General features: G+C 40.1%; 1 protein-coding gene across 1 annotated transcript in view; it reads left to right on the plus strand.

Moving 5' to 3' along the window:
• Window positions 1-1,093: 1,093 nt before the first annotated feature.
• Window positions 1,094-26,766, plus strand: part of LYST (lysosomal trafficking regulator) — a 76,301-nt gene continuing 50,628 nt past the window's right edge. The window contains exons 1-8 of the mRNA XM_066315691.1: window positions 1,094-1,182; window positions 14,334-14,418; window positions 15,599-15,797; window positions 16,685-16,775; window positions 18,794-20,867; window positions 22,466-23,498; window positions 24,433-24,594; window positions 25,235-25,391. Of these exons, the coding sequence (XP_066171788.1) occupies window positions 15,606-15,797; window positions 16,685-16,775; window positions 18,794-20,867; window positions 22,466-23,498; window positions 24,433-24,594; window positions 25,235-25,391 (3,709 nt within the window). The 5' untranslated portion in view covers window positions 1,094-1,182; window positions 14,334-14,418; window positions 15,599-15,605. The remainder of the gene's footprint in view (window positions 1,183-14,333; window positions 14,419-15,598; window positions 15,798-16,684; window positions 16,776-18,793; window positions 20,868-22,465; window positions 23,499-24,432; window positions 24,595-25,234; window positions 25,392-26,766) is intronic.

Here is a 26,766-nt window from a genome sequence, read left to right on the forward strand (position 1 = left end):
TGCAAGACTTAATCGCTGTACCTCGTGTGTATCTAAACTTACTTTGGCAGGTGGGCCCTGGGATCCTGCTGTTCGAAGCATTCCTAAGATCTGGCTCTGTCCATCCGTGTAATCCTTGCAGGCAGCCTGGCTTAAGTTTTACAAAGCCAATATGACACCAAGGTAGCCAGCAGGCCCCGAGATGATAAGCAAAATGCAATTACACAGTCCTCCCCAGAAAAGGCACAAAGGTCAAGGAGTAGGAGGCCAATGCACCAGGGAGAGGTGTAAGGATGTGAGAAGGATGCACTTGTGCACCTTCCGTATGTACATTTTTCTGATTTCAAGAATCTGGATGGCGGTGCAAACCTAGGCACACATTAATATATGAAGCATATTCTTATTAACATCGCCTATACTGTATTGCTCTCACTTTCATAAAATTACTGAGTGCCCTGGCCGTGCAAGGTGAATTCCTGAAGCAGGCGAGAGCAGTGACACGCAGTCAAGGCTCACTATTTATTTATTTGCCGAAGCGAACCTGTTCTGTCAGGCAGTTGATCGAACAGCATTCAGGGCAGCCGTTTCTTTTGGGCATTCCAGCCAAGTGCCAAAGCCCAGCTCCTCAGCCGTAAACCTGCTCCAAGAATTTACTCTGAGCAAACACCAAAACGGAGAGCAAACCCTCCGGAGCCCTTCGTGAGCCAACGCAGCGGTGACAGCGGTGACAGGGGCTCGCAACAGCCCGGCAGCGCCAGAGGCCAGCGGGCGGGTGGCCACGGATACGTGACACGCATGTTAAGGGCATTTTTAGTGTTGACGTTAAAGCCAGGCGGGGTGGCGGCGGCGGCGGCGGGGTGAAGCGGCTCAGGGGGGCACTCCCGCCGGCTCGGCTCCCCAGCAGGAGCCGCTGGCGGACCGGCTGCCCGTGTGTCACTTGCCGGGCGCTGTCACGGCCCGACCCCAGGAGCCGGGGGAGCCGGCAGCCCCAGGCTCGCCGCGGCACTTCCAGGAGCGCCCTTGCGCCGGCAGCCCGGCCCGGCGGGCGGGAGCGGGGCGGGCGCTGTGTTGCCGGGGAGACGGGGGCGGGCGGCGCGGCGGGGCCGGGCAGGAACCTCCCGCCATGGGCTGCCGGGACGCTGTCAGCGGGATAAGAGCGGAGCGGGCGGCCGGGCGCGTCGGCCGTGGCGGGGAGAGCAGCGGGTAAGGGCGGGACGGGCGCCGGCACCGCGGGGGACTCGCCCGGCGGCGGGGGCCGTGGGAGGGCGCTCAGCACAGGCCCTGCCCGCGGGTTTCGGCGGGCCGAGGCCGGCAGCCGCGGCGCCGGGGCGGGCTGTCGGTGGCGCTGCCGCCTGGAGATGCCGCTGGCGGCTCGGGCAGCCCGGCGGCGGCAGCAGTAGGCGGAAGAGCCGCCGGAGGTGGCGCGGGCGGGGCCCGGGGCTCCCGGGCAGCGGCGGCCGCCGGCGGCAGGAGGGGCGGCGCGGGTCGGGGCCCGAGCGTTCCCGGCGCTCGGAGCGGTCCCTGCTGACGGGAGGCCTCGGCCTTTGCCGAAAGGCGACGTTTAATACCCAGTATGCGTGTCCCCGCGGTGCGTGCGGGTTCTCCTCCGCCCCCTCCCGTGTTACCGGGATGCTGTGCGGGTGACCGAGCACTGGAACAGATTGCCCGGGGAGGTTGTGCAGTCTCCCTCACTGGGGATGTTCAGGAACTGCCTGGTTTCAGTCCTGTGCCACGTGCTCTAGGATGTCCCTCCCTGAGCAGGGAGCTCGGAGCAGATGCCCCGCTGTGGTCCCTTCCAGCCCGCCCCGTTCCGTGTGCGGTGGGCAGCTAAGCGCGGACACAAAGCCTTTGCTGCCGGCCGGGCGTGTCGGGTTGAAGGGTTGAAGGAAAGCGAACGTGGGCTGTTCACGGAAACCCGATAACGCTGGCATATACAAGAACCGCAGCGTTTCAGCACCTGGACTGCCCTTTTTCAAAAGTGTGCATCAAAATGAGTGGACAGAGGAGCGATGGGAACTCTTCTACGTGTTCTTTGAGTGTGAGGAGAATGTTCAAAGATGCTTCTCCGAGAGGAAAGCAAACATTAAGAGTTGGATATTGCCTGATATCCCCAGAGGCACTAAAGAGCTACCTTTTTACTGACGTGTGCAGTGAAGGGAGAAGGCAAGAAAAGCAAGTGCATCACTGGAAGTGAAAATAAAAGTTCTCATAGCAGAGCAATTGAAGAAGTTCGGAAAGATCAGATGATTGACTGTCGTGGCCTAGGAGCTGGAAAAACCATTTAATGTGCTTATTAAATTGGAGTGGCTAAAGAAGTAAAACTGTATGGCAGACTTTTTTTCTTCATTTTTTTCTTCTTGCTTGTAGTGTCATGGGAATCAGTAAGACTTCACTGTAAGGATCTACAGGAAACTAGTGACACAAGCTTGTGTACTGTTGCTGATGAGGTGGTGGCACAGCTATCTGTTTTTCTCATAGTATCATAATGTGCTAGGTAGCAGAAAAGAGGTGTCTGGAACATTTAACCTTTCCTGAAGGAAGGATCAGATTTTGCTTGCTTGGACAAGAGACCACGTCTGCGTAGAAGTTTTATCATAATGGAGGTACAGGGTGGTAAGGACTCAGGAAAATATTCTTGAGTCTCCATTCTGCCTGTATTGTAGGCTCACAGACCAGAAGGGCAAAGAAGAAAGCATTCTCTCAGGTGCTTTAGAACATCTCTGGTTTACTGGCTCTGAGAGTTTCTGGTGGATTTTTTAAATAGAATGAATGAAAAATAATATTGTTTTCATATATTATCATAGGTGAGGAAAAACCCATCATTTTCTAGGTTTTTTTAATTTGATTGTTCTTCCTTATCCTTTGGACAGAGACTTTTGCAAGCTAAAAAAGTGTATAGTTTTCAGTACTTCTAAAATCAAAGCCAGTTGCCACAGGAAGTCAGTTGCCACTTGGTTTATAACACTGTGTACAGATTTCTTAAGAGGAGCTTTTTTGGTGTCACTCACTTCCTGCCTTCCTTTTCTTCTTGCCCTGTGAGGTTTTTTAACTATACTCAAAGACATCTTTCGATCAAAAATGTTTGATTGTAAGAAGGTAAATGTAAGGTTTAATAACCATTTAATTAAGATCCTGTAATGTTAATAACCATTCAATTAAGATTCTCCTTTGATGCTTCTTTTGCTTCCTCCTTTCTCATAGTCCCTGGTACATTTTTCATGTGTCACCTCATCAGTTGTTAGTGCAGCTTAAGACAGTAAGGAAAGAGTCTGTGAGTACTTTGAGCACTAGTATAGGATCTGTTGGAAAGTTAGACACTGGATATGCAAACAGTGGGAAAGAGAAACTGAATTCTTAACACTTACTGAAAGTAAGTAGTGGTTTCATAGAGTTTTCTTTGCAGTTGAGCTCAAAGAGCATAAGCAAATACTGTGATTCCATGAACAAGCACTTCAGGAAGCTCAGCTCTATATTTCTATTGTCAGTAATTTTTGTAATAGACCATGGTGCTTCCTTATTAATATGAAATTGTACACCCTTGCAGCTGATCATTTAATATTTCCTTCATATTTGCAGAATTTTGCCATTGCCATGGTGGTCTCTTTTCAGATAAGATAATATTGCCCATGGAGGAAATATGAAGCAAAACTAATTTTGATACTTGCCTTTTGAGGGCAGAAAGGAGCAGAGGGCATGTAGGGTGAAATGATTCTTTTGTGAAGATGTTCTGCTGCACCCGGAAGTGCTGTCCAGAACACGCCAGCTTGTCCTCTAGGGCTGAATTGCAGTTCTTTGCAGTGAACAGCTGTTGTTGGCAAGACCACACTTACACATGTTTTATTCCTTTTTGAGGAGTGGGGAGCCCAAACTCTGTAGGCTTTCTTAGCTGAGATCTGTAGTAGCTGTTCTATGAGATGTCACTACTTCATCTTTTTTGCTGTTTGTTGGAAAATTGGATTATACTGTTAGAAAATGATTGTAATATGCAGTAGAAGGAAGCCTTTATGTATATATGCCTGGGATGACTTTGTCTCTTGCTTTCTTTTCCAGTTCAGAGATGGTTGTGAGATATCAGGTACTCTGGGAAATTACTGCTTGCTGAAGGTTCATGGGCCTTCAGATAGTATCAAGTAGTTGAGCTGGTGTCATTGCAGCTATTGGTTCCTGTGACAACCCTGAGCTGAGAATGGTGCACCTGGGACAAGATCAGGTAGAAGAGGCTTCTTGTTATGTGATTTGGACTGGTTTGTCTGAGCTTGCTAAGCTGATTGAGTAGCTTGTTACTGTTGAAGGAGGAAATCTCCCTCCTGCAGCCTTCACTGACTGTGACAACTGCCTGATCCCTCAATATGGCAATTCAACAACAACAAATCCAGCTGAAAAAAGACTGGTTTTCTGCAAGGCTGTTGGGGTGGGCCACATCAAGAAGGAGCTGGATGAGTGCAGTGCTGGAGATAAGAGGAAGAGAAGAGGTGCTGGGGAAGAACAGAAAGCACTTTCTTGCTAGTCATGAGCTGTCAGGTGGGCTGAGCTGTCTTGTGTAACTCTACCTTAGCAGCATTTTGGGAGAATGGGGGCTTTTACTGAGGTTCAGCAGAGTTTCTGATTCAACTGTCATGGTCTTTTGAGAAGAACTAATAAAGCAGCATGGTATATGCTGGATCAAGTTTTCTTTTCCTCTGTTTAAATTCAGGTCTTGCATTTGAACATGGCTCTCGGGGACCTTGAAATTAGTGCAAGGTGAAGTCTTGCTTCCAAATGGAGCACTCTGTACAGAAGTGATACTGAAACGTGTGATGAGAAAGGAGAAGGCTCTGTGTAGTCTTAAGTTTTTTCTTGCTGTAAGCTATTAGGTCTTTGTTTCATGTTTATAGCCTGGGGTCTGATTAAAATCTCTTTTCCTGGGAAGTCAGGTTTTTTTAGTACCAATTATTTAAGTGTGGATCTTCTCAGTGTGATTGTTAGGTAACTGTTGTGTGAAGATACAGATTAAATCTGATGCTGAGTAAGAGTGCAAAATGGAAAAAAACCTTGTAAAATTACTTAGTTTGTATATATTGAAGAAGGGATAGGTGTGTAATACTGTCATCCATGTAGTGAGGTCCAGGAATAATGCTCTATCTTGGTGCCTGTACCTGCTGGAACTTCTACTGTATCTTTGTTTTGGATATTTCTCTAAACTTGCTCTAGCTTTTTTTAGCCACTACTGGATGTTGAGTCTTCCTTCATATTCTGTACCTCACAGATTTTGTGATTTTGGTGTGTTACAAAGGAGCCAGGGCTTCTATTCTTCTGCTTTTCTGTCTTCTGTTTCTTAGTCAGCTTCTCCCTCATAAATGACTCCCAGCTGCCTGCTCTTACTGTGGTTTTGCAGTGACTGTGCAGTGGGAAAGGGTTGTCTTCTGCACTTCTGAGCTTGTGTAGCTCCCTGCAGGCATCTGGGCCTTGCCCTGTGACACTTGTGTTTCTCTGGGGTTGTTGAGCCATGTGGTGCTGAGGCACTGCAGGAATTACTCTCACTTACATTATGAAGAGCTTTTCTGCACTTCCTGGATAATTTAAAAGGTGGGATGTGGAAGGCAAGCCATGAACAGTGCTTTGCAAAAGATGGTGGAAGACTTGTGCCTGTTAGGCTGTGTTTGTCAGATGCTTGCTCAACCACTCTGACAATCTTAGCTGATTCTCATGTTTGAGTTCTTTGCTCTCTTCCTGCACCCAGAAAGTTGAGCTCCTTGGCCTCAGTTAGAAGCTATCACCATGCTCCATGGGAAAGTATGGGGGCATGAAGTACTAACTGTGAGGTGGGAGTTTCTGATTTTTTTTCAGCTTTTGACAGTAGAGAAAAACCTTTCTGTTTTCCCAAGAGAAAGTTGGAAAGATGAAATATCAGGAGGAATTACTGTCAGGTAATGCCAAATGCAAGGGTTTGTTGGAAGTATCGAAACTGATGTTAACTTCTGTGCAGTTTTATTTCAGCAAACACTTGACATCATCTATTCCTCTTTAGTGTTGTGGAGGCATTTACCAAAGCTTAATGTTCTTTGTGGGAATAAATGATCAAAAGTATGTAACTAGGTATGTTAATTTTAGTTAGCTACTGATTTGGTAGACCTTAGTGTATTAACTAAAAGATGGGGAATGTGTAACAGAAACAGCAATCTGAAGGGATGAATAGCTCTCAATGCCTTAATTCTGGAAAAATGTGTATTAGTAACGTAAATATTTGAGATTTAGAGCAAGAAATGTTCCTGATAGTTTATAATTCTGTTGCAGGGCCTGATAAAAATCTAGCAATATAATAATTTTTGTAAGATTTCAGAAGCTGACCTCTGTCCAGTTTTGGTTCATTAAACAGACACTGAAATAGTCTTAAAATTAACCAAAAAAGTGCTAGTCCTTCTGTTGGAGGCAAGGGAGTTTAACAATCCTGCTTTCCAAGAACTGAGATCAAATGTTCTTACGATTTGCTGTAGGGAAAGCAAAGAGAAAGCCCTCAAGTGGAAAACTATGTTACACGATTGTTATCATTTTTCTTTGTATTACTTGCATCTTTCAATGATATGGGGAGATTTGAGTCAGTGATGAATGTGTAGTTTCACTTTTTATTTGCATGTTTCAATTAAGAAAAGATCAAAGGAAAGCAGAAAACTTCCTTTATGTGTCTGAATATATAGAGGAAATGCTGGGGGGATGTGGGGGTGTATTTTCCACTCCAGAAGGTACTCTTAATTACCCTAGAACTATTTTTAGAAGCCTAAATTACATCAGTTACAAAGCAAATTTGATTATTGGAGTCCTGCTAAGTCCTTAGCATTTGCAGCCAAAATTATGATATGATGTTTGCTTACTGAAAATGCTACTTGGCTACATATGTACCTTCATCTGGCATACTTCATGCATCTCAGCAGTGTAAAATCTTTTTGTGTGTGTATTCATGAGTGATACATATTTATAATTGGGGACTTCCCAGTTTGGCACTTTTTTCTCTGCATTTTGATGGATTAAAGGTCTTCTCTGATTCAGCATTTTGTTAAATGTTTGTCTATCTAGTAATAGATATACTGGGAAACATCATATTTTTGGTCATTATTATATGTAGTAAAGTGTAATTATTAATTATAATTTTTCTGTTGGAGTCTGTACTCCTTGAAAAATTTGGAGTGCTGTTTAAACTTCAAAAATAAGTTAAAAACCCTTGCTGTTCCTTATTTGCATTTCCATTGGAGAAAAGCTACATGAACAGAGATGATGTGAGTCATTTTGCCTGTAGTTATCTGGAATGTTGACTGGATTGTCTGGATCCAGTTCAGTGCAAAAGGGGCAGCTAAAGCAAATGCCTCTTTGCTGTAAAGCCTGGAGGGAATGCAGGGTCTGCTTCTCTAACACCACCAAAGCTGTTCTCACTTTGTAAAAAGCTGGCATACTGAGCTTAACAGGAATAGCACTATATGTAACTCTCAGCTATTTAGGTAACTTTTTGAATTGACACTTTTAGAAGTGTTTACCTACTGTTCTGTCTGCATCTGATTGCTAATAGAAAGTACCAACTCCACTGACCATTTTTAAAGATTCTGAAGTCGAATTAGTCTCTAGTCCTTTAATGACTTCTTTTAAAAAAACCCTCTGATCATTGATCTTCCCCTCTTAATTTCTCTTAGTGGGTACTTTAGTCACAATGTCAAAACTTATCTTAAGCACTTTGTAGTTTTAATCCTCTAAGTACTAAGCTTTCATTTAGGGTAGCCTTTACTCACTCATATCCCTTCAGCAAGAGTGCCTCAAGCACTGAAGAGTGGTCAAATCTTTACTTTTCTTTCTCCAAGTATTGGTACAATCAAAGTGTATAAGGTCATAAATTACAAAAAGTTTTGCCTGGTCTTCTAGATCATGTCTTGAGCAGACATCTGTTGTTCAAAATGCAGGGTGGTCTGCATACTTGTAGTGTGGCCTCAACTGCAGTCACAGAGACCACACTATCTCCAGTACTGTGGATTAAAGCAAGAGCATATCACAAAGCCTGCCTGGTCGCGGAGGGCTGCCCTCTGTGGGCTTAGTACTGGAGACTGTGGCACTGAACTTCTGACTTACCTGTCACAGTAGTAGACTGCTGCTTTCCTTTCAATTTGCAGTCTGTGGAGGTTAGTCTTGATCTTTAGATTTAGTTGTTACTGTGCAACCATGACTGTTAAAACTTGCTTGTAGTCAGTTCTGTGGTTGAAGTATCAAACCTGAAGTATGGAAGAAGGTGTTTAGGAGTATTACTTGTATATATTTTGATTTAGGGAAGAACTTGTTAGCACTCTTGAGTAGTGTTCAGAACAAGGCTCACTTACGAGCATTGCCTTGCCACTGCCAGATGTTTTACAGATGATCTTCATCCTTCATTTTTCTATTGTAAGAAGTTACTAGTCTTTCATAGATTATGGTGGAATATTTTTCAATTCTTTCCTTTAGTACCACGTGTTTGCGGAGATGTTGGCCTCTGACACTTTAGATAAGATCAAAAAGAGATCCTAGTATTCAATTCTGCTAACAAAGCTTGTCGCCAACATTTTCATGGTATTGGTAGCAGCACTGTGTTCTTCAGTGCTTTTTAGCTGATGTCCATGAGAGCAGGGATATTTGTTAGTGCTGCAAACTTTGAAGGCCCCCAGCTTTCCCCATGCCTCTTGTAAGGAATGTTTACTCTCCGTGCCTGTACGCAGTGGTCTGAAATATGAAAATTTTAAGTGAACTGGAATGGATTTAATTTGGCTAACAACTATGTTGTAGTTAAAGACTTTGGATAGTATAAGCATAACAATCTTAGCATAAACTTGAGTATAGCATATGTACGGGGCTAATGTATAACTTGAGTGTAGGTGGTTGTTTGAGAGCCTGTCTTTCATTAGTGTTGTACTTTTTATCTTGTTAGATGAATCATCTCTCATTTCTTTTTTCTTGATTTCAGGCTTGACAAGAATGTATTCACAGGTGTTTCATATTGTTTGATGACTAAATAAAATTCCACATGAAGTTGAATAAGCTGTCTCAAAGCACTTGTCTAATATGCAGCTAGCCTGTGGGATTCTTTGCCATTAGCTCTGTCTCAGTGGTATTTCCCCCAGACTCAAAAGGAGGAAATTATTGATAATTGGTTAACTTTTAAAGGAATATTGTTCTTCATAACTCAAGGCAGAATCTGAGAACCTGCTGAATTTTAGCAAGAAAAAATGTCCCAAGATGACAGTTTGGAAACTGTTGAACTGAAAAACATGAACTGGGAGGATGGGGTGTGTGTGTAAGAATAATGTGTACATATTAATTTGAGATACCTCTGAGTAATAGTTCTGTCACTTAGAGCTGGTTTAACCAACAGTTATGCTAGACAAATTAAATTCTAGTAACATTCATGTTGGGGAGAGCAGACGTAAACAGGACAAAATACAAACTCACAGGACAGAATATATCCCAGGATGCTGATTAAACTCTAGCAAATACATTATAGGTTATGTTTTGAAAGACTACACTGACCAAGTTTTGGAAGTGTAGTCTGCAACAATCTTTGTGCCCAAAGACATTACCCGTGAGTTTGATTTCAAACTATCAAAAAAACCTGAGTCCTGAAAACCCATGGGAAATTATAATTTGAGAGTAAGCAAGGGTTTGGCTTTTTCTTTCTTATTTCGCTGTGTGGTACACCACAGGTCTGGGTCTTAATCAGAAGGGTGACAGCTCTGAAACTGTTTCTGAGAAGGTCACCTGCCTGCACCTGCTGTAATGCCTCTGTGTACCTCAAAGGCTCTGTAGCCTTGGGTAGGTTTGCTGACCTGGTTTTATAAATATTTATATGACAGGTATTTTGGAAAGCACCTATTTCTTTTATTTGAACAAACCTGGCTTATTATTTGTCTGATCTCATTTGGTTTTTTCCCTTGACATTTCTTTTCTACATGATGAATGGCTCGTTTAGTCATCATGTCAGTGTTCCCTAACCATTCACAATACAAAAATGCATATTTTTATTTCTTTAAGGACTATTTTTTTCAGGAAGCATAGATAATTCCTTTAAATCTTTTTTTATTCAGTGTAAGATAAAATGCTTGCACATCTACAAGAGGTAGAAATTTTCTAATTCTCAGGTTGTATAAGAACTGAGCTTCATGGATTAAATTTTTAATGCCATGGCAGTAGAACCATGTAAACCATGGCAGTAAACAAAATATTTACAGAAGGCTTAAAATACTTGGAGAAGCAGGACTCTCAAACTTCAGGTGTTGTAAGACAAACATCCCTCTTAAGTGAGGTGGGACTTAATACATAAAGTGGCACTATTAAGATTATACAGACATAAACACACTTGTGCATGCTGAAACATAATTACTCTCATGGTCTCACCATACTTTTGAGGGTTCATTAAAATAATACTTGTTTACTCGTGCACTTGGCACACTTACCTGCCTTGTTTAAAGGACAAGGCATGTGTTATTTATCCAAACATACCAAGCATTTTTGGTTTTCACCTTTTTCTTTGTTCTGGGGGGAGAGACTCCAAATGACTTCTTCAGAAATAATATTTGTCTAGTGGATTACACATAAGGCTAAAAGCTGGTTACTGAACTTGATGAAATCAAATACTTGGTCAAAAATAGCACTGTGCCAAAACATTGACAGCTACCTGCAGTCTTTTAATAAATCCTGTATGTTAAGAGGTTGTTTTTTCATGTGCAATGTCATGGTTGGAGCAGCACTGCCTTAGTATGTAATAGGATTTTCTGCTACTATAGGTCCGAATAGTTAATAAATAATAGCAGAGGACAGAGCAGAAAGTGGTTGAAAATATTAAGCAGGAGGTCTTCTGTGGAACTGGAGTGTTGTCTGGTGTGTCTACTTTGAGAATAAACCAGACTTAAAATGTCTTGGTTTTGCTCTTTTTTGCTCATGTTTTTGACTGAGTTGTTGGATGGTTAGCAAATGTTCACTGTGTTTTGTAAGCTTTTGTAGTCTTTTGGCTGATTGCCCTGCATCAGTAATGCAGAGCATCAAAGTGTCTCAAGCTTTGAGATGCTCTGCTTAAACTGCAGGTTCCTGTTTTCTTTCTGTCTCTGTGTTGCTCCTGCTGTGTAACCTATTTTGGCAATGTCAGCTGGGTATTTCTTTCCAGCTTGTGTAAAGTTTTGAATCATATCAAAAGAACAGGAAAGGAAGAATGCTGATTTCGGTGATGCATTACTTCCAGCCTTTACTTGCATTTTCCCACCACATACAGATTTCAAGACAGCACTGTACTTCCCATTTCATTCCAGGCCACACGGCATATGTATGTCTCTATTGCATGCTGTCATGCACTTTCTTTTCTTCCCCAGTTTGCACAGAGGATTTAATTCTTAGTCTAATTGTTAGTGAATGTCTTTAACCAGACAATCAAAATTGTTGCCACTAACAAGCTTAACTTAGTTTCTGCAGTACCCTGACAATCTTTGCTACAATAGCAGAAGCCTCTTGTGGAGTGTCTTGGTGTTAATAACATGCTGATGCTCTTCATTATGTGTGTGTCCTCTGCTAACAGAAGCTTGAGCCTCAATTGAAAGTTGAACCCCAGACTAAATGTGATTAAATAATGATTAATATATTAATGTAAAAATCCTTGAAAAGGTAACAAGCATGCTCTCCAGAGCATAAACATTAAGTACAAGCAATGAAGCTGGAATTAGCATTTGTAATTGAAGTTAATACTGTATAAGCTAAATTTAGTGTTTGTTGGCCAGAGGTGACTTGCATATATAGTTTTTTCTACAAAATGAGTGACAAGGTCATTGCAACTTTTGAACTGTAGGCCAGAAAAACTTGATTGCACAATGTCTTCTAGAAACTAAGAGGTTTTTTCAAAGCATTAATTTTAGTAGCTACTGAAAAAGCAACTTCATTGCAGTCTGTAGGTAAAAGGACTTGTAGCCATGCCATGCCTGGTCAATGTTTATATCTTACCTGAAACACAAAACTGGGGAGGGTAAATAAATGAACATCTTCATGTAGCTATATGTTATCTAGTTCTCTTTTACTCCTGCTGTAGCTCTTGGGCAACACTTTCTGAAAGTAATAAACTAGTATTATCGGCTTTTGATATAATACTGTGTTTTATTATGATGCTGCTGTTTAGTGGACTTTCCAGGCCTTTCTGGGCAATGTATTGCTGAAAACAGAACTAAGGAAAAGGCCCAGTTCACTCTAGTATGCGGAGTACTAGTTCTGACTCTGTGCTTTTGTTGCATTTTCTTCTTTCCACAAATTCTACTGTTGTTAGAGATAACATTTAATCATTAGTATGATGCAAATTTAGTATATTAATGATTCAAGATAGCTAAATTTGTTTTATATTTTAGTTCCATCCTTTTAAGGACAATTTTGATATTTTCTTTCTTAGTTCACTGAAGTACAAGACAGTCTTACATTTTAAGATGCTCAGTTGATTAGCAACTTCATAAAAATGGAAAGAAGTTCAGAGACAATGCAATTTTCAAGTGCAAGAAATCAGTTTCTACCACAACAGTAAATAGGAATTAACTCCCTTGAAAGGTGGTGCAGGAAGGGATCAGGGGGCAGACATGATACAGGTTGAATTATGAGCATGATGCAAAGATGAGCTTGAAAAGGGCAGGAAAATATCAGATTGTTCACAGTGAAGTGATTTGGTTTTTTAACCTTATGAATTTTTTCCTTTTATGCATAAATACTATGTAGAAGAGGTGATTTTTATGGACGAGGATCGTCATATTCTTCTAGCAAATGAAATGATTTTGATGTTTTGTTTTGTTTGTTTGTTTGTTTTGTTTTTGGTTTTTTTTTAGAGTTGGCTGTGTGAAGCCCTGAAACAGTGTATTTCAGAACTGTAAAACTGTTATTTTTTTTAATTACATTGGGACTGTGTACAATGTTCTAGTAGGTTTCTTTCTGCTCCCATACAGCTTAGTTAGGTTGTAATCACCAGCTGTTTCCAAAGATATGTTTGTGCTGTCAGTCTGTTTCAAAACTTCATTGCAGAAAAAGAAATAAGTACAGCTCAGAACTAGCTAGCCCTTGTTGAAACAAATCCTAAAAGTAGTTCCCCATTATCCAGCATGGTGTCTCTTTACAGTTTTTTTTTTTTCTGCACTGTAGAATCGGAGCATCTTAATTCCTTATCCACTCTATATTAAATTAGGAATATATGCCTAAAGTCTTTATGTGTTAATGGCAACAAAATTATACTTTATCCTGCTACTGATATTGAGAATCTGCTCTTTTGATAGAATATGGCAATCTATGTTAAATCCATGTAACCAGGCAAGCAGTGCAGGAGACTGGAGCTTCAGCTGAAAGGACACAGAAACATGATGGACAGCTTATCTCTGTGTCTATTAGTCTAGTGCAACTGCAAAACCAGTAGCTGCTTAAACTATTCTATTTCAGTGAATTGTGACTGTTAGCTGAATGGGAAAGTTAGTTTTTTCTGAGGCTGTGGATGAAACCTGTTTCTTAGCAGTCAAAGGGAGATCAATTATCTGGTGCTTGCCTGGGTAACCTACAATGTTTGTCCCTTATCTTAAGGAAGTCTGTCGTGTAATGTTCATGCTTATCATAACTTTGCACTTTATTTTTTATTTACTTCCCATCTGAGAATACTAAACCAATGAATTCAGTGTTCTTCTTTCCTTTTTTCCCCCTCTCCCCATCTCTTGTGTTTTATTTTTTTTCCTCACAATTAACTGAGGATGTAAGAAATGTCTTTTGAGTGCTCACCTAGAGACCTTTAGTAGTTTCATGTTTTTGGGGCTTTTCTTAGTTACTACCCTTTGCATTCCCAGTGATAGACTTCCAGCTGATGAGTTTCACACTGACAAGTTTTCAATTTCTATTAACTACATCTTCCCCAGTGCTTAGTGTAATAGAGAATTGGTATTCTGTCAGGACAGACTAGGAGAGATTGGAGATGCATTTGTGTCAACACCTGACTGCATAATTCAGTTCTCCTTCTATCCTTCACTTGTATATGGAGCCGCAAGTCCTTCAAATATGTATATATCTGCAAATATATATATGCAGGTAGTAATCACTAAAACCTTGTGCTGTTTCTAGAGAGAATTATTTAAACTTGTGTACCTAGCTCATCTTGCATTTTACAGGCTAATGGATTATATTATGTTAACTTATCTCATGTATGCCAATTATTTTCTCTGTAATAGGATTTCGGTTGTGCACAATCTTAAGCTAAAAGTGAAAACCAGAGCTTTAAAGCTCAAAAAACCCTCAAGGACTCTTCCTAAATTTCAAATAGCTATCATAAAATAACTTTAAAAGTCATATTAACCATGATATTTTTCTGTTTCTAAAAGCAGGTGAACCAAGAGTGATATTTTCAGAATATATTTGCTTGTTCTTCCAGATAAGAGATAAATGTGTTAAGCTGGCAAAGTGATTCTGGTAAGAATTTTTTTGCTATTTCTACAGTGAATGTCATTATATGTATAAATGTTTGCAGTTCTGCTACTAGAAGGAGCTTTCTGTGCCATTAGTGTAAACAAACTTGATTTTACTTACAGGGTCTTATTTTTTTACCTAATAATTGCACATTAATCAGTCTGTTATATTTAAATGTTACATTGACAGTTATTTGGCTTTTTTTTTTTTTTGCACATTCTGTGCTTGGATATGATGGAAGTATTTAACTTTTGAAACTTTTACTTCTGCTGTTTATTCAGAAATAGGAGTTAAATGTGCTGTAGCACTCATTAAAATGAAGTTTATGTAGATTAAACGATCTTGTTTCCATAGCTGCCATCACTGATTATTGTTTTTGTTTTGCTTTCTTCTGTGATCCTCTTGAGAGTTTTCTACAGCTGAGTCTTGCATTTCTTGTCTTGTTTGAGTTAAATGTTTCTCCATGTACTAGTGCTGAGCATCCAAAGCAAAATTAATCAGTCTGGGAAGCAGAACCAATATTTTTGGTATTTCCTCCTGAACAATGGCAGAATTGTCTCTTGAATTAAGCGCACACTAGTAGTGACTGCTGCCCAGAAGGAAAATACTGTCTGGTTTAGTTGTAAATCTAAAGCACTGTACTTTGACAACTCCCAAATTTATCTGAATTCAGTAATTTTTTCTTTTCCCCTTGAAACAGTCTGCATACTGTTGGAATACATTACATGGTATAGTTCAAATAAACTATTAAAGAATATGTTTTATGTATAATGTTTTGTAAGTGCTATGTATTTTGCCTTTATGCTTCAGGTCAAATACCTTTTAGGAGCAGACAAATGTTGAAACTCACATAGAGGTTACAAGGAAAACTTGGAACAATGTCATTAACTTTCATTTATGCAGTGGAAGAGAATGCTCCATTGGAGGCTTTTACTTGTTAGATTTATGAAGTCAGTGTTTGGGGTCCTGGATTGTTTAGCTAAAGTTTCACTGAAATTCTCTAAGTTTCTTTTTTTCTTTCCCTTCTACCCTACATGGGTGTTGATTCCTCAGTTCAACAGACACTGTCTTTTAGAGGAGGTGAGACATAGGGAAGAAACGCTCCCTTCTCTCCCCTAGTCTTCTGCCTGTAAGGAATATGTTTTCTGATGGAATTAATTTCTGTCCTTTCCTCTACTTACAGCTCAGACATGAGCAGTGCCAGTAACTCACTGGCACGGGAATTTCTGACTGATGTCAACAGACTGTGCAATGCTGTGGTACAGAGGACAGAAGCCAAGGAAGATGAAGAAGAAGAAACTCATATGGCAGCACTGGGACAATACTTAGTTCAAGGCCGTGGGTTTATTTTGCTTACTACTCTGAACTCAATAATTGATCAGGTAGTAGTTTTTTTTAAGTGGTTATAATTTTTGTATTGAGCATTGACTGCATGGATTTTTTTCTGGCTCATGTTATTTTGGGGCTTGTTTTCTTTCCTTTTTATAGAGAGTCCATGGGTTAATTGGGAAGAACAAAAATTCAAAAATATATGTTGTAGGTGCGTTCTGTCCTTCAGCAGGAGCAGCAAATGGAAAACTAGATAATCATAGACTTGTTTGCCAGCTCATATTTGACTGAGGCATGTGTGAAGCTCAGGTGCAGTAGCTGGGTGGAAACAGACTTCAGTTGCATGTCCCAGAATCATGTAAAGTGCCAAAATGCTTGAGTCAGCTTTTTGTGTTTCAAAGTTTTTGATCTTTAGGATTGAAACCATTCTGATAGTGCTGCAAAGCATGCCATAAAAGATTTGTTTTTTGTCTTCTGTGCTTTCTACAGTTCTCACCAGCACTGAAGTTTTTAGTATGTGTTAGAACCCTGGTAGGAATGGAGGTTTTTTAGTGGTTATTCTGTGGTTTTGATTTTTTTGCTGTTACATTTTTGAAACAAAGTTTTGGTCTTGTCTGGGGCTTCGTGCTGACTTTTTTAAATCGCTAAATTTTGTGCTTTTGACTTTTCTAGTTTTCTTTTTTGAGGTAATCTTTCTACAAGGGGGATTAGGAGAGCTTTGTATAGAAACGCTTGCAAAGGTGTAATAAATAGCTTGGGTGCTTTCTGATTGGTTCTAGTTAATGATTATAGCACTCTTTGCAGTTAGGTCATTTTTTTCAGTGCTTAAAAGAGCAGAAAGGCATAGGGAACTGAATGCTTAACAGCTTGGTAAAATAGAGAAGGTTTATCTATTTTTTAAAAGATAAAATCTTTTGGTTTTATTTTGTTCCTAACATAGGAGCTGACATGTCGAGAAGAACTTCTCACTCTGCTCCTGTCCCTTCTGCCACTGGTATGGAAAATCCCTGTCCAGGAAGAAAAAGCAATAGGTATGTTTGATCATTCACAAGATTAAGCATGTAAAAGAGGTGATTAGTGTTTTACCACAGAGCCTAGAACTCTGTGCTCAAGAGTAGCTCATTATTGTCTGTATTTCTCACATATCCTCTAACATGGAATGAGGATGTGAATTTTGCAGAGAATTTCTATTTTAAAAATGCTAAAAAACTGCAGAGAAGGTAAAAGCTTTTGGTCAGTGTGAAAGGCAGTGCTGCTGTTGCTGTGTAAAAACGGAACAAGGAAATGGCAGTGATCTGAGTCAGATATTTTTGTTTCGTTTTGGGCTCTTAAATTTGTCTGATGCATTCTTTTCCCTCCTAGAGGGTAAAACAAAGAGAATGAAGTAAATGAAATTACCTGATTGTTGGAGAGTTTCTAAGGATTCATACCCAAAGCTCTTCCAGGGTTTTTTTTTGCTATTTGAAACTCCTACAAATTGAAGACCTTTGTTAATATTTGTAGACTTGGAGTCTTTCAAGGGCCAGTTTCATGGAACTTTTATATAATAAGCTTTCCTGCTTGCTCAGTTGCATCATTCTTTCATGCTCCTGTAAGCATGATGGAATTAAAGAAATGTTTTGGTAATTCTGTGACAGCTTAGTGGCTTTTCCAGGGTTATTTAAAGGCTGTTGTGTAAATAGGTTTCAGGATGTTGTAGTTTGTACACTACATAATGTACAGCTTTCACTTCTATGAATTACCCTCTTAAGTACTGAAAGAGTAAGCATGATGTACCCAGTTGAGCACTAAGTATTTTTTTCTTGGACTGAAGTTCCCCTGTATTAGGCAGCTTTTTCTTTCTGTGCAGGTAATATCTATTGTTTGGTGAAGTACTCCTGATTAATTTCCTGCCTTCAAAGCAGATGATGTTTCCTTAAGTATCACAACTATGACTTTTGAAGCAGCACAGCACAGTTGTGCTTGCACATGGAAACATCTTTTCTTTCAGCTTGAATAATCTTTACAGCTATTACGTGGACTTCTGGGGCTTTGTGGGAGTGGGGGCTGTTGTTAACTATGACTTTTTTCTAAATACTGAATTTATGGAGTGGAGGATACTTGCAGTTGCATTATGGTAGCTATTTTACTGCCCAAGGCATCCAGTTACTGTTCTGTCACTACTTAAAAATAACAATGGACTTAATCCAAGAATGTTCAGAGTTGTTTCTCTGCTTGCTTTTTTGATAGTTCAATCAGAGTTTGCTGATACAAATGAAGCAGTAGTACTTTTGTTTTATTCTTCAGAATGTTCTTGCCCATTGAATCAGATTTAAATTCTATATTGCATACTTGAAAGTTGGGTTTTTTTCTTGGCTTTTGTAGGAATATTCAGGACCCTAAACATTATTCCTTTCCATTATTCCCTATTATCCCTGACTATTTCAAAATCCCCTACTTTTATTTCTGCTGCTTGTTTTTGGAATAATTAATGCTGGAGTGAAAAGACTGAAGTCTGTATACTTGAGGATTTGCACTGATAATAAGTAGAGAAATTTATTTTTTCTATTACCCCTAGTGCACTGACAGTGTCCTCATACATGCTAAGAGGGCTGTGAGCTAACACACTCAGTTCCTATAGCAGCTGAGTTGCAAAAAGTGACAGTGGCGCATCAAGTTAAAAAGACCTTTCTTCCTCCCTTTAGTTTGCTTACCAAAAAGTTCTTTCACCTGCCCTGATGGCATCTTTTTTGAGAATGGTTTTTTGAGAATGGTTGTGCCAACAGAAAGTTTTAGGAAACCTTTTAGCACACTTTTGTTTAACCCTAAATGGAAAATGAAATCATTTGTCTAGGCTTTAAAAATAGCTAGTATGGACCTTAAAAATGAGTTGTTGCTGTTTTATACTGAAAATGTCTGATACAGGTGCATGCAAAACCATGACCTATTAAGATACAAATTTACTGTGTTTTTTTAAATCTGGAAGTATTTAACTATAAAATTAACAAAAAACACTTTGCAGATTCTAATGTTCCTTTAATGTTCCTTTGTTATCTTTCTGTTTCAACAGATTTTAATATACCCTTTACAGTAGACATATGCCTGACCAAAGAGAATCTAAGTTCCATGAAATCTACTCAGGAAAAAGTCAACTTAGATGGAAGCGCTCATTCATCCCTTCAGACTCCTGGGAAAGTCAGCCTTCGAGCTCGGAGAAGCGGCCGCCTGCGCAAAACCACCCACCGCTACTCCGTGCGGGATGCCAGGAGGTCCCAGCTGTCCACCTCAGACTCCGAAGGCAATTCTGATGAGAAGACTGCTGTGGTAACAAAGCACAGGCGCTCCCAGCTACTGCAGCCCTTTCTAACCTCTTCTGTTAGGGACAGCTACCCGGGAGGTAGAAGTGATTGCCGACCTCCTGAAGTGGTGCCAGGTTCTAATACCGGTGCCCCTGTTCTAGACGGTTCCAGCAAAGTTGTTCCAGCACGTGAGATTTTGGATGAGGCAGCTGCAGGAACTTCTGAGAGCAACATGGATAACTCTCCTTTTGACTTATGCCATGTCTTACTGTCTCTTCTAGAGAAAGTCTGCAAATTTGATATTGCTTTGAATCACACCTCTGCTCTTTCAGCGAGTGTTGTGCCCACATTGACAGAGTTCTTATCAGGTTTTGGAGACTCCTGCAATGTAAGCAGTAACACAGAAAGTGAAGTAGTTTCTGCAGGGTGGACGGAAGAACCTGTGGCTCTGATCCAAAGGATGCTTTTTCGGACAGTGCTGCATCTTATGTCTTTAGACATTAGCAATACAGAAACAATGCCTGACAATTTACGAAGAAATTTAACAGACTTACTTAAAGCAGCATTAAAAATCAGGATTTGCTTGGAAAAGCAACCTGGTCCTTTCGCTCCAGGATACAAGAAAACACTACAGCAGCTGGTTCAGGATGACTATATATTTTCTAGATATCGTCACAGAGCCTTGCTTCTACCTGAGGTTATAGAAGGGGTCTTGCAGATTTTGATCTGCTGCCTACAAAGTGCAGCCTCCAATCCATTCTACTTTAGCCAAGCTATAGATCTGGTTCATGAGTTCATACAGCAGCAGGGATTTAAGCTGTTTGAAGTAACAGTGCTTCAAATGGAATGGCTGTGTATGAAGAATGAGGGAGTACCTGGGGAAGCCTCAGAGCATCTGAAAGCCCTGATCAACAGCATCATGAAAATAATCAGCACTGTTAAAAAAGTAAAATCAGAGCAGCTCCATCAATCAATGTGTACAAGAAAGCGCCACAGGCGATGTGAGTACTCTCACTTCATGAATCACCACAGAGATCTCTCTGGGCTCTCTGTATCTGCTTTTAAAAATCAAGCTTCCAAAAGCCCTTTTGAAACTGCTGATGGAGAAGTTGATTATCCTGAGAGATGCTGTTGCATTGCTGTTTGTGCACACCAGTGTTTGCACTTGTTGCAGCAAGTTTCTTTGAGTAGTACCTGTGCTGAGATTCTCTCAGGAGTACATAATGTAGGAATATGTTGTTGTATGGACCCAAAGTCTGTGATTGTCCCATTGCTTCATGCTTCCAAGTTGCCAATATTAAAAAATTTTCAACAGCACATACTGAACATCCTTAACAAATTTATATTGGATCAACTGGGTGGAGCAGAAGTCTCTCCAAAAATTATACAGGCATCATGCAATATATGTACTGTTGACTGTGATCAGCTCGCTCAGCTGGAAGATGCCTTGCAGGGCAACTCCAGTGATGCCAGTCCCACATCTAGTTCGTCTTGCAGAGTTCAGGGAATTCTGCCTAGCACTGGATCTGAAGATATGTTGTTGAGATGGCATGCACTGGAGGCTTATCAGGACATCATTTTTGAAGAAGACAAACTACGTGGCGCGCAGATCGCAAGCCATATTTGCCACTTAATGCAAAAGGGGAATGTAGTGGTCCAATGGAAACTGTATAACTGTATCTATAATCCTGTGCTTCAGAGAGGAGTTGAGCTAGCCTGCCATGCTCAACAGCAACTTGGACTAAGTACAGCTGATAGACTCATGTGCAGTTACCATAGCCAGGATTTGCCTTCTGAAGTGCTTCAGGTTTATTTGCAGATGCTCCCTGTGTTGTTAAAATCCAGGTTGGTTGATTTTCTGTTTATTATTAGAAAACATGCTAATTAGGTACAGAACTTTGTATGTTTGTTATTGATCAGAATGTAAGTTTTATTTGTATTCTAGGCAGTGTTTGGCTATTGCAGGTGGCAACAAGAGAAATGCTTAAGTAACAGGATACAAGCCTAGATTCATAAACCATAGCAAGTGAGGGCTCTCTCCTCATAAGTTATGGTCTTTAACAAGCCAAACTCTGTTAACAAATAGGAACAAATAAAATCATTGTCCAGTGTGACATGCTCTCTGCCTCTTCATTCCTTGTTCTAAAATTAGTCAGGAATGTTAAACAGATTGATGTATTATTTTTCTGTGGGAATTGGAATACATAGTTTTTCTGATCTGTTTACTTTTTCCTTCTAGAATGGTCACTATAGAAAACACCTTTCAAAAATAAGGCTTGATGTTTACTTTTCCTGAAATAACTGTTTTCTAACTTACAAATTCCTACTACCCAAAAACATTGTTTAAGAACAGAAACCAAAGCAACCCAAAAAAGGCACAAACATTCTCCCAAGGCATAAAATAGATACTTTTTATTTATTGTTAAATTAACTAAATAATTGTTTAATGAATACATGGAACTTTTTTTCCAGAATATGAATGTGTCCTTTTGTGCAGGGAAGATTGATTTTATTTCTCTTGGAGTCCTGAATTTAATTTAATAGGGTTATCCAAGACAGAGCAGACTACTCCAGTTTATGTAAAGGGATGATCCAGTAGAGTTTTAACTTCTAACCTAAACCGTATCAAAAGCTATTAATTTTTGAAAGTGTACTTAGTGGCAAAGAGGCAAGAGAAATAAAGCTTAGATGGGAAAAAAAGTTCATAATGTCCTATTTTTTACTAGTTTAAAGTTGGGAATAAATAAGTAAATGATCCATTTGATTCTAGAGTAACTTGTTTAGAGTAAATCTGATCCTGTGGGAAGGAGATGGGAAGTAAGTAAGGTGGATATTTACAAGCTAACATAGTATGCTAAAAAATCTGCTGGTCCTTACCCTGAATTTTGTATGAACTTAACATAATACTTGGAGAGTAGAATAAGGGAAAAACAGACTTGGAAGCAAATATGGTAACTTTTTTTATATTGGACATACTGGCGTAACAATTGCATGAAAATTTATACTGGAAAGGTATTCCTGAATTTATCTGAAATTGATCATCTGTGCAACTGGTAGACAGCTATATCATCAAGTTTATTTGAGAAGGAATCTCTGCTTTCTGGTGAAATCACTGAGTAGAGAAATAAAGATACTTACTAGCTTCAATTGCTAATAAAAAATTGAGGCAGGGACACATTACTAAAGAGCAAATGTCCTAAATAAAGTTAATTAACCATCTTCAATGTTTTGAACATTGTATATTTTTATGGTCTGCATTTTAGAGGGCAATTATTTCCTACATTATATCTCACAAAAAAGTTGAATTTTCCACTACCAACTGGACCTAGACTGCTGTAGACAAGTTCCTCTTCTCTTTAATTTACAGTAATTTATACCAATTGCTGACTTACATGAGTTCTTGGCTGATTTATAAGGTAACTTTCTTATGCTTTCTCTTGCAGAGTAATTAGAGACTTGTTTCTGAGTTGTAATGGAGTGAATCAAATGATTGAGTTAAATTACTTAGATACATTAAGAAGCCATTCTCTGAAGGTGTTAGAGACTTTGATACTCTGCCTTGATGATCAGCAGGAAGACCAAGCAGCACCAGAACCTGAAGGCCTAAGCAGTGAACAAAAGGAATCTGTGTCTGACTTGTCCACTTCTCTTTGTAGCCAGCATGTTGTTTCAGAAGTTCCTCAAAGTCTCAGCAAGTTTTATGCTGGCTTGAAAGAGGCATACCCAAAAAAGAAAAAGTTTGTGAGCCAAGACATTCATGTCAACACAATAAACCTGTTCCTCTGTGTTGCTTTTTTATGTATAAGTAAAGAAGCAGATGGTGATCTGGATTCAGCTAATGAGTGTGAAGATACATCAGGATATGATAGTACAGCTAGTGAGCCATTAGGCCACAAATTACCGTATCTGTCCCTGGAAAGCCTTACTTTGCCCTCTCTGGAACATATTCATAGGGCTGCAGATATTTGGTCCATGTGTCGTTGCATCTATTTGTATAGTTCAGTTTTTCAGAGACAGTTCCATAGACTTGGAGGCTTTGAAGCATGCCAGAGATTACTAATCCTGATAATTCAGAAACTTGCAAAAAATAAGGAAAAGGAGCAAGAAAAGAGGGAGAGAGTATTGAGTGAAAGCAGCAGAAGTTCACATGGGAGTCCTCGAACTGAGCGTCTCAACAAGGAGGACTCGGCTCAGCTGGCTAAAAGCAGAGAGGTGACGCAGTTGGAGTTTGATAGTTCTGGCAGTCCTGCTGGTGCTGAGCAGCTGGTGCCTGACTCTGTCTCCTGTGACAGCCCTGTGAGCATGGAACCGGCTTTGGTTACATCAGTTGCCAGTCTTGAAGGGATAAGAACTTCTGCAAGAGAAGAGACTGAGTGGGCATTCCAAGGTATCAGACTTCTGGAAGCTCTGCTGACCATCTGTCTACACAGCGTGAGCACCATGCAGCAGAAGACAGAACTGGAGATGTTTCACCAGGTACTGTGCAACTTTCTCTGCCTTCCTTTGCTCATATTTGTTTCATACAATATTGTTTTAACAGTAATTTACTCAAAAGCTCTTCTAGGGAGGTAAAAACTTTATGCAGTTTTTATGGTACTGTGTTTTGTATAGGACTGAAAGTGTACAGCCACATGATGAGCTTAGTAGTCAGAGTAGTGGTCTGCTTGAGTAGTGCTCTTTTTAGAAAGAGTATTCAATGGAGAATGTGTGTGAAAGGGATGCTGCAGGAAAGCTGTGTAGGCAAGATGTCACCATTATACCTAGTGACTCATATTTTTTGAGGATGGTTCTGAGCAGAGCATGGTGGTTGAGATAGGACTACTGAAGGGCACAGATACTGAAAGGAAACCTAAAAAAATTATTCCTTGAGCCTTAGAGGCAGACTAATTCAGAATTCCACAAGAAGCTGTTAATTCAGAGCTTTCACTTTTCTTTGATGTTTTAATTACTGTCTTGAATTTTACTTGGCCATTTGTTGCAAAGTAGGAGGCATTAAGTACAGGAAAGAGCTGGAAACTGGAGTTCTGTCTTGAACATTCACTATTTTTATGATCTTGGACATGTCACCCTCTGTCTTGTTAACTACTGGTGATGTTGTGGTGTGGTTTGAATGCACAGCATACCTGAAACTTTCAAAAACAGTTTATTTTTGAAACAGCACTTTCACCTGCAAGTTTTAGGTAACAGAGTTTTGCCAGGTTTTTTCGGTGTGCAGGTTCTAATGAAATCTGTCATGACATATAGGATGAATGTTTCTAATTTCAAGAGACTGGATGAATTCTGATGGTTTTAGATGAGAAGTCAGATTAGTGTAGGTGGAAGGAGAAGCTCTTAAATGAAAGAGCTAGACTATTTCTGTTAGCTAGAAATAGTAATGTGAATCCAAATGTTTTTCTTCCCAAAAACACAGAATACCTCTGTGGATGATATCTTACTTGAAATAAGAGAGCAGCTTGCTCAGTCAAAAGTGATAGAAACTGACTTGGCAAAGCCTCTGTTTGATTCACTGCTTCGTGTTGCGTTGGGCACTTTTTCTGCTGATCTGGATCATTCTGAAGAAAAAACTGAAAAGGTATGAAACACCAGCTAAACAGTGTAATTCTGTATAATGCAAGATTTTCTCAGATTTGTTCTCTGGGTCTTTTTAAACTTGGTAGGAAATGTTTTTATGTTTGGTTATTGTGACAGTTGAAGGTGAAATCTCTGCTTCTCGTGTGCAAGTGGAATGCTGGTTTTTGATATGGTCCCCACAATTACTGCTCAGAAATGAGTCATGCCCCAAAAAGTAGGTCATCAAGCTCAGTCAACCTGATGTTCTCTTTACTCTTCCATCTCACAACGGTATGAACTCTTAAAGGAAGAGCTACAATTGGGAATGTTGAGTGACCTTAGTGGCTGTAGATTTCTTCACCTGTGAGTGAATGTGAAGGTGCATGCTGATGGTGATAGTGATTTAGAAACACAGTTTTAATGCTGCTTGCTAAAACTTTGATCAGATAGGAAGAAAAATTGCTCTTTGCAGATTTTTTTAACAAAAGAATTAAGTATTTTTAATGTATTTCAAGATTTTTGGAAGTGTATGATTAATTTGTTTCTTTTCCCAATGGGCGCTTGGAGAAAATAGGCATTTGGACAGTTCTAAATGATTAGCTTTTCTGATCCAAAGATTTTTTTTTCTGACCAATGACAGTCTATTTGATTGTATTATACAGAACCATTACACTGAGAAGGAGCCTGTGTCACAACCTGGAGAAATTTCTGAAGAAACTGAAGAATCGCAGTGCTGTAGTCTTAAACTTTTTGCTGAAGAGGAAGGATATGAAGCAGATAGTGAAAGTAACCCTGATGATAGTGAAACTAAGAATGAAGGTAAGTGGGAACTTTCTGAATATACAGAGCTGTCTTTATGATATAGCAAAGCTTGTTTGTCTTTTGAGATGTACCAAAACAGTGCAAGCACCTCTAACAGATAGGAATAATTAACTTTTTTTACTTCCGGTAGGATGGAGTTACAGATGGAGAGATGATAAATATTCGAACTGGGTGTTACAGAAAATATTCTGTCTTGGTTGTTTTGGTTTATGTGACTCCTGCTCTAAAGTCATGTTGCTCAAATGTGTGATTGTGATCTAGAAACCACAGAGATATGTATCTGTAGTTTATTTGAAAATCAGTGCTCAATTTTTTTCTTTAGAATTGTAACGATCTGGTGAAAATTAAATAGTCTAATTATGTTCTAGAATACCAGATTAGAAGGGACCCCAAGGATCATCTGGTCCAACCTTTTTTCACAAAAGCACAGTCTAGACAAGATAGCCTGGCACCTTGTCCATCTGAATCTCAAGTGCCCAATGTACCACTTCCCTGGGGAGATTTATTTCCATGTCTGATTTCTCATTAGGGAAAACTTTCCCATTGTGTCTGTATGGAATTTCCCCAGAAGTAGCATGTATCCGTTACCCTTTACTTTGTCCATGGAATGAAAAAGTACCCTTTGCCTTATCCTTGGAAAAAAGGAGTCTACCTTCTTTGTAGACACCTTTTAAATGTTGATAAGATGTCCTCTGTGCTGCCTCTTCTCAAGGCTGAGCAAGCTCAGTTCTCTCAACCTTTCCTCCTGTCTTTTTTGTGTCGTGGGAACAAAAAGTGAGCACAGTGTTCCAGGTGTGGCCTGACAAGTGCTGGGCAGAGTGAGATAGTAATTTCTTTCTCTCTGCTAGTGATGTCCTTGTTGGTGCAGCCCAGCATCCCATGGGCTTTCTTTCCCACAGCAGCACACGTTCACTCACACTGAACTTGCTGTCCACTGGGACCCCAGCTCTGCAGCCAGGCAGATCCCAGCCTGTGCTGCACTCCTGGATTTTATTTTCCCATGTGCAGACTTTACATTTGTCCTTCCTGAACTTCATAAGGCTAACATTCTTGTTAGCCAACTCTCACAGCATATCCAGATCTTCCTGCAGGGTGGCTCTCCCTTCCCAGTTGTCCACATCCCCACTCAATTTGGTATCATTGGCAAACTCCATTGGGGTGGATTGATCCCATCACCCAGATCACTCATGAAGATATTAAACAGTGTTGGGCCCAATATCAACCTCTGGGCACCTCATTTGTGACAGTTCAGTTTAAAAAGGATTTACCACCACCCTCTGTGTGTGGCCAGGCAGACAGTGCCCACTCACTGCACAGCCCCCTTGTCTCCACCCCAATACATCAGTTTCTCTGGAAAGAGCCTGTGGGAAAC

The sequence above is a fragment of the Sylvia atricapilla genome, chromosome 3 (assembly GCF_009819655.1).
Source record: "Sylvia atricapilla isolate bSylAtr1 chromosome 3, bSylAtr1.pri, whole genome shotgun sequence".
NCBI lineage: Eukaryota > Metazoa > Chordata > Aves > Passeriformes > Sylviidae > Sylvia > Sylvia atricapilla.